Source organism: Lepidochelys olivacea (assembly GCF_965140295.1).
Source record: "Lepidochelys olivacea isolate rLepOli2 genome assembly, chromosome: 7".
NCBI lineage: Eukaryota > Metazoa > Chordata > Testudines > Cheloniidae > Lepidochelys > Lepidochelys olivacea.
The window spans coordinates 38,755,864-38,764,371 of record NC_140417.1 but is presented as its reverse complement, the minus strand read 5'-3'; the positions used below and the strand labels follow the sequence as shown (position 1 = coordinate 38,764,371).

The following is an 8,508-nucleotide window of genomic DNA, read 5'->3' as shown; positions in this document are numbered from 1 at the left end:
TTCAGTTCTCAGCTCTTCAACAGACATCTTTTTTTACCTTGGACATGTCACTTAATCCTTCTTCACTTCATAATGAATTAGGGGATACAGATATTCCTTTTGTCCACCCTTTGTTTTGTCTGTTTAGAATGTACGCTCTTCACATTTGTAAAACGTTTGCGTGTTTGTATGACACCTAGCACAGTGGAACCCTGATCTTTGTTGAGGCCTCTAGATGTAATAGAATTATAAACACACTCAGGTAAGAAAAACTGGTACATCCTATATGAAATATGAAGAGCATACAACAAATGGGTTAATTTGCTGGAGCAATTTTTTAGTTCTCTACTTGAATTATCTGGTAATATACATTTGGTTTGTACATTCTTGTGACTGTGATTCTTCCAGTCTTCACTCCCATGTTCAGTGAAAGGCACCTTATGAACCTAAATTATTTTTTCACACGAAACAACTGTGGATATTTTCCTGATATAAAATATTTTTATTTTTTCAAAGTTTGATTACAAAAACAGAAGACACATACACACAGGAAAATACAATTCTACAGAGAAATACATTCCTCTCAATTATTTTATCATGGACTAAATCCTGCAGGCTGGTGCATTTCCCCCACTTTAATGGGAATGCAGGATGGCTCATCAGCACACTGTCAAATTGGGACATAACTTTCCAGTGGGGTGATTACACTCATCTGGCCCTCCAACATCACACTTCAGGATATTTGAACAGCACAGGAAGTAGGCTTGTGTTTGTCTTGTCATTATCTCCTATTCCTGCCTTTGTCATTCTGAATGGTGTCCAACATTCTTAAGAATTTGCTGCTGAATAAGCCTCATTTTTAAATCAGCAACTGATTTCAGAGAATTTTTACTCATTTTACTACAAAATACATCATTTGTGGGATTATTCAAGTATTTGTTCCATATCTATTTTTGGTTAAGATAAGTGGTATTTTGTACACAAGACTAGCAGGCAATCAAGCAGACCCTTTATTTTTATTCTCTTCCCCCTTCCCCCCCCCCCCAAAAAAAAATCCGAGCAAAACCTGAGGAACTAACTAGTTAAGTGCCCCAGCTCCACTAGTCTGTCTTTTTTTACTCTCAACCCCCATCCTCCTTGTGTATGCCACTTAGATTATGAACTCTTCAGAGCGGGGACTTTGCCCTCTTACTACCTGACACACAATGCTAGAGCTACATATACAACTGTTTCCTAACCTGAATAACTTTTGTTGCAGAATATGCCACAGTTAAAAGTAGTGCCAATTATTTTCTATTTAAAGGTGATGCAAGGATGACACTACCTTTCACCTGTTACGTGGGGATGATATTCTTTTTCTTTGTGCTTGGAGACTAACCTGTTTTCCCAGTTTCACTTTTCTCTTGCATTTCTGAATATCCTAGGCTTACTGATTCATGGTCTCTTTCCACAGGGTACAGAAGCAGCTGCAAACCAACTTTCTGAGCCTCTCTAACATACCTAATAGTATGAGGCAGAGACTTACTATTATAATTATTGGCAACTTATGGAAGGAATGGGTTTTCAGCCATTCTCCAATATAAATTCCCTTGCCGTCTTTTTACTTTTTTTTCTCTGAAACAATCAATATGGAAATTTTAGCCTAACATATTGTATTCCTGGAAGTTTGGAAACGTAAAGCCTACCACTACCAGAAAGTACACACTATACAGAAATGTTTGTCCGGTTTCTTTGACCCTATTCCAAGATTTGTAACCAACTACTGATGGGTGACAATATGATAGGAATATACATATAGGAAAGACAGTTAATAGGAACAATGGCTTCAGGAGGATATTCAATGTTCCGTATTATCAGTCTTACTCCAATAAAGTTTTAAATGGAACAATCTAGTTTTATCTACTGACTCTAGATTTAAATTTAATCACTTTAAGCTCTTCAGGATTTTAAAGTCATAGATTGTTACATCTGTTCAATGGTGATGAAAGCAGAACTGAATTAATGAGCCATGTTACACTATGTTATTTCCTCAACTTCCCACTCAAATTTCCAAGCTGCATGATATGCTTAAATTACTCCTTGGAAATAGGTAACAGCTGGTTTTACACCCTCAATTCTTTTTGTAATTTAAGATTTTCCTAAAACTTCCAATTAAATGAAATCAAAATGATAAAGTTGAGTAATTAAGGTTAGGCAACAAAAAATGTAGTCTGTGGGAAAGTTGCTTTTAAATTCCTAACCTCTTTATATTTTTGTTTTTGCCTTATTGCGACTGCCACTGGCTTTAAAACCAGATCAAATAGTGAGGAAAAAGGATGCCCCTGTCAAGTCCCTTCATATGGAGAACACCTGTTAAGAAAAGCCATTTCTGAATAAACAAGGAAGTAAAGCCACTTGATCCAAAGAGAAAAAGGAATTCTGAAACATTCCCATTATTTTCAGCAGCTACTCCTAATACACCATATCAAAGATTCTCATTACATTAAAAAGTCAATGCCTCCACTGACCGCATCTTTAATAACTTATTGAAAAGTAATAGGAATATGGTAGTTGAATCTCTTTTGTAAAGCTGATCTGATTAATTGGAGGAGAATAGGTTCTATCCTTATGGCCAGTATTTTCACACACATTTTACAATTTACATTAACCAAGTAGTTTATACTGTAACTAACAACGTCCATGATTTTAACCAGGCTGATTTTAAAGCACTTTGTGAGTTGGTAGTGCAGAACACTTAAAATATATTGCGTAACTTACACATTACTGGACCCAGAAGCTTAATGAAAATTGACCTTGTTTTGAAATATAACCTCCCAGCCACTATTTAGTTGTGAGTTATGTTGCTGTCAACTAAAAGGATTGCCAAGAATGGCTGACCTTTATGATACCTTACCGGCTCGTAACTCTTCAGTTACCTATGCTCCCAGACATGGCACAGACAGTGAAATATATCCTCCAAAATGCTTCTATCTCATTAAGTATTTTCTGGGTTGTTTCAGAGTAACAGCCGTGTTAGTCTGTATTCACAAAAAGAAAAGGAGTACTTCTGGCACTTGTGGTCAGTTTGGATGAGCTATTGCCAGCAGGAGAGTGAGTTTGTGTGTGTGTGCTGGAAATGGCCCAACTTGATGATCACTTTAGATAAGCTATTACCAGCAGGACAGTGGGGTGGGAGGAGGTATTGTTTCATGATCTCTGTGTGTACATAAAGTCTGCTGCAGTTTCCACGGTACGCATCCGATGAAGTGAGCTGTAGCTCACGAAAGCTCATGCTCAAATAAATTGGTTAGTCTCTAAGGTGCCACAAGTACTCCTTTCTGGGTTGTGTGTGAGAAAAATGTATTCTTGATGGATTCCACTCTGCAGAAGGGTTATAGAGTAATATTGCACTTTTAAAATACATGTGCTCACATGGATTTAATGTAAAAAATAAATAAAGAAAGAATTGTATGGGGAAAGTTTTAATATCTAGTTAAAACTCAACTGGACCCCACAATTCTATAAACTCCTCAGAAGAGGCTGGAGATGAGAACAGGAGAAAGCTTGAGAAGAAAGAATCTGGACTATTTTGGAGAGGAAAGCTATCAAACATATAGGAATTTTATTTTTTTGCTTTCAGATGTGCAAACAAGCATTTCTGGCAAATGTATTTGAGAGTCAAATCATTAATATATGCAGGAAAACCTTAAGTATAATTGCAAAATAATTCCCTCAGCCGTCAGCAAATTATCTGCACCAAATGAGATCCGTACCCCATGTAAGCAAGTATTTGTATATACATAGTATAATTGTTGCTACCAATCCACAGTTTACATAGGCAGTTAAGCAACAGGTACCAATTGCACAATATTTTCAGAGAAAAAGAAGTCTGTTTATTTACCTATACATAGTATGTACACAACTTGGACATCAGGAAGCCTTCCTTAGGCATCCTTTTGTCATTTTATACATTTTCTTCATACTGTAAGTCACTGATTTCTTCAACCCTAAGAAAAAAACAAGACAGGCAGAACTTAGGAAGAGAAACAACTATTTAGTTCTTGAGAAAGCCTTAAACAAATCTTCAAATAAAATACTTCCCTGGAAAGGTGACCAAAGGCTATTTGTATAGCAACAGCAGATAGCTAACTTTTCCTTTTCTTGTAAGATTCATGATATAGTAGCTAATAGAGGCTGATGGCACGTGAGAGATAGACAAAATTGACAAATTCCATGGATAGCAACCGCTAAGAATGATAATGCATGATTCAAAACAGGGTAGGCACTGTTCACCCTGAAGTGCTTCTGGTGACAATAAGAGTCAAAATGAGTAAAGGACTGTGAAGTTATAATTGTATACATGTATGCAGACATATCTGCCTGTTACTCTTAACACTGCTGAAGATATCTGCAGTGATAACTCAGGAGGCATTTGCATTGCACATCCTTGTGGAACAGCTTGTCAAGCATTGCTGTGTCCCTGCTCTCTACCACCCACTGCGTGTGTTCTGCTAAGTGGGAGAGCATGATGACAAGGGAGTGAATGCCAAAAAGTTGATAGAGACCATAAGTAATGCAGCAGAAGCAGAGCCGAATACTAGAAGGACTGTCTGGGGAAGTCAGGAAGCTGAGGGGCTGGGCCATCACTAGATGACATCTGTGAGGGGATCCTGAGTCCAACCAGCAAGGATTATCAGCTATTGGAGCAGAGGTCAAGAAGATGATTAGGACCTGAATGAAAAAATTACGCTTCTCCCTTTATAAAAAAATTCTTGAACATTTCTCTTAAAATAGTCCTGCAATTGAAAGAGCCATAAAGTGAAAGATGAAATTTGGCAAGGTAAAAGCTCTCAGAGGAAAAGTGCCTGAGTATTGTGGTGAAAATTTGTTCTGATTTGAGCTTTTTGGAGTAGAATGCTGCATATCACTTCTTCATTAAGTGTGTGAGGAAGGACATTGCACATGCATGCATGGCTAGTTTTCATGAAGGTATGCAAGGGCTGAGCCTGAGATCTAAAGCAGCCATTGCCTCAGTACTTGTGCACATTCTAAGTGTGAAGGGCTGAAGGTCTATTTCTGTGTACTTTGCAAGATGCACCTTTAGTGACTTAGTTCCTAAAGTTTGCAGGAGAGGGATCCTCCCTTGTGGGCCTAATGTGAAAGGGACATGATGTTCTGCTGTGTTTAACCATAGTGTACCAAATTATGAAATTTAAAACGAAGTATTGCTCATTTTTGGCAAGCCAGCAAAGCTTTGAGGCCCTGGAGAGACACGCTTTTTATGTATTTCTTACTTCCTCCCCCCAGTTTTTAATTTAAAAAAATAGTATGAAATTCCCTACATTACGATAAGAACATTGAAGTTACAGGGTTAAGCACTCAGAAGTCTGAAAATCAAGATTTTAAGGCTGCACAGTTATAGTTCTGCCCCCTTGTACGTATGCAACAAAATGTACTCTAAACTATATACTACCTTTTCTACAACCTTATGTACGCATATCAGCTTGCAGAACTGTGCATTACTCTGTATGCCAGACTAAGAAAGTACATTGAAGTAATTTAACCATATTTGCTAAACATACTTCAGTATAACGGAACAGTGACAGCTTGCTGACACAGACAGGCAACTTAGATTCAGAGTTAAGTGTAACATCCACTGAATAGCATCTTTGGAAAGGTGGAAAGAAGATGATGTACATCTCATTCAATTATTAAAATATACCTTAAGCAGTAATCAATTTCATATAAAAGTATTTTAAATAATATTTTAAGTCAAAGAAATACTGGACAATTAACATAACGAAAGAAGTGCAAGTGTATATACAAAGTTACAAGATATTACTTGAGTACTGAACACTGTAGAAAAAAGTATTACAAATTGCAGAAACAATGGGATTATGTCATTAAAAAGAAATAATGGACATGCAGGAAAAGGTTGAGTTAAGGATGTGCATGCAATCTTAATTTTTGCATTTATTCACTTGAGTACCTAACTGTTCAACCCAAACATTAACAGAGAACTTTGTTTGGAATATGTATCATATGTACCATACACAATACTTTTCAAATTAAAATTTATATAGTTGCATGCATATGGACTCTAGAGTACTGCAGTCAAGAAAAGTAAATGACAAATAATCTGTTATTTGCATTACGGTACCATCTAGGAGCTTTGGTCATGGACTAGGACTCCATTGCACTACGCACAGTAAAACAGAAAAAAGGATAGTTCCTGTCCCAAATAAAATTGCCTAAAAAAATATGACCCTGTTGACTACTGCCCAAGCTACTAGGGTACTGTACACCAAGAAAACACAAACCTGTAATACTGAAGTTGCTGTACGTAAAAATTATGTTCTGCCATTCCAATGAAATCAATGTACTCTCACTATAACAACAGTATGGCAGATGGAATATCAGCAGTAAAGCAGTTAATATATCCCTGCAGGGCTCCTTTGCTGCATTGGCACTGCAGTCAGAAAAGCCAGCCAGTTTTATCTGCTTGCCAACCAGTACAGTCTCTTGCAGCTGTTGAACATTAAGAGATTTTCTTAATATCCTCCCTGCAGTGAGCACTCTACTGAACCCCACCCACTTCAGCCCTGAGACTGGAATCTTATGTAATAAGAGGCTTTATCTATTCCTATCCCAACCCATCATGCTACAAAAAAAATGCAGGTTTTTGCATATAGCAAATTGCTTATAACAGCCCTCTGGGTGATGAGTCACATCTGTAGTAAAAGTTAATGGTCACAATTCTACACCCGTTTCAGAATCTGTTTGAAGACATACTCGTGAGCACTTGGACAACAACTATCTTTCAGCTTTTACTATGAATCCATGATTACTTGGAGCATGGGTCTCCTCCTCTCCCTCCTTCCCCCCCACTTAAATTTTTCCACCAGACGATGCAGAACAAAGACTTAAAATAATGCACAACTGCAAACATTTTTGGGGATTGAGCCATAAGAGGTTGTAAGTGCTTCTGGCCATTAAGGGTCCCAAATCAATTTTTTTGTAAGAGCAAGGGGTTAGCCCAAATATCCTGGAATGTTGAAATTCAGCCATTTTCCCAAACTTCCCCTGTAGCTACAGTAGAGGGGGTATTCTTCACTTCCTGTCATGTACTCATGTTCAGGATTAACATATGCACTATCACAGTGGCTCTCAACCTTTCTGGACTACTGTACCCCTTTCAGGAGTCTGATTTGTCTTGCGTATGCCCAAGTTTCACCTCACTTAAAAACTACTTGCTTACAAAATCAAACATACAAATACAAAAACATGTAACAGCACACTTACTGAAAAAATTTTTACTTTCTATTTTTACTATATAATTATAAAATAAATAAATTAGAATATAAATACCGTACTTACATTTCAGTGTATAGTGCATAGAGCAGTATAAGCAAGTCATCGTCTGTATGACATTTTAGCTTATACAGACTTTGCTAGTGCTTTTTACGTGGCCTGTTGTAAAACTATGTAAATATATATATGAGTTGATGTATCCTCGTAAGACTATTGTGTACCCCCAAGGGTACACACACCCCTGGATGAGAACCACTGCACTATTAAACAGCTGCATTTACAGTGAAGTGGAGCAGTGGTTAATATTTGCTGTTGGCTGGTTAACAGCCACTGCACCAAACAATGGATGTCAACATATAAAGGCTGCTTGCACATAATTACAGCAAAGTGTCCATAAAACATAAGGCAAATTTAGTTTCCAATTCTCAAAAAAACATCTCTTATTTAGGACAACACTCAAGCATGTGTGTGGACTTCAATGGAACTTCAGCAACAGAGATTATTTAGTTTGCAATATTTTACCCATTAACTCAGTCCCTTAGATAAATAAATAAATAAATAAAATGAAGAGTAGAAGCAGAAAAGTCCCTTGGTATATCTGACACATGTATTTGTCAACATTCAATGGAATTGAATTTGTCTCACAGAAACCTGTAGCTCAATGGTTCATTCCTGTCAAGATAATGAAGTATGATTTTATTTCAGATAAAGTTTCCAAACTCAAAAATATCAAGATACAATCACTCCTTAAGAGTAACTAAACATAAAATGTCAAAGTTTTCAGTTCCACAAGACTATACAGACTCCAGCTAGGAGGAAAAATAAATCAAACGATGGTGCCATCTCTAATAGAAAACAGACCAGAAATCTCCCCACAGACTTCAGAAATTATACAGGCACATTTTCAAAAGCTAAATAGGGCATTTAACAACAAACAAAACTACAGAGCTCAAGCTCTATTTGAAAACCACACTGGCAGAGAAAGATGAAGGATAGTCCTGTTAGGTGGGTTGAAATTCTTTGTTATGTCTGTGTACTCTGCCAAATAATGTTAGCAAACAAACAGTGTGCCAGCTAAGTAATGACCACCACCCTGGATATGAATTACTGTACTCTCACTTTAACAGCATGGTATAGATTAGCTTGTTAAAGGCTGGATTGTAGGTGTTTTAGGATCCACAGTTTCTTTTTTAAAGCAGCAAGGCTATTACAAAAAGCAACAAATATCCTTTACTAATT

The 8,508-nt window shown here is 37.1% G+C and overlaps 1 protein-coding gene across 2 annotated transcripts in view; it reads right to left on the bottom strand.

The window, feature by feature from the left end:
* Positions 1-460: 460 nt before the first annotated feature.
* The window catches only part of TAMM41 (TAM41 mitochondrial translocator assembly and maintenance homolog), a 39,595-nt gene continuing 31,547 nt past the window's right edge, over positions 461-8,508 (bottom strand). For both annotated transcript variants that reach the window (XM_084634469.1, XM_084634470.1), the window contains exon 8: positions 461-3,965. In XM_084634469.1, coding sequence (XP_084490595.1) covers positions 3,889-3,965 — 77 coding nt within the window. In that variant the 3' untranslated portion in view covers positions 461-3,888. The remainder of the gene's footprint in view (positions 3,966-8,508) is intronic.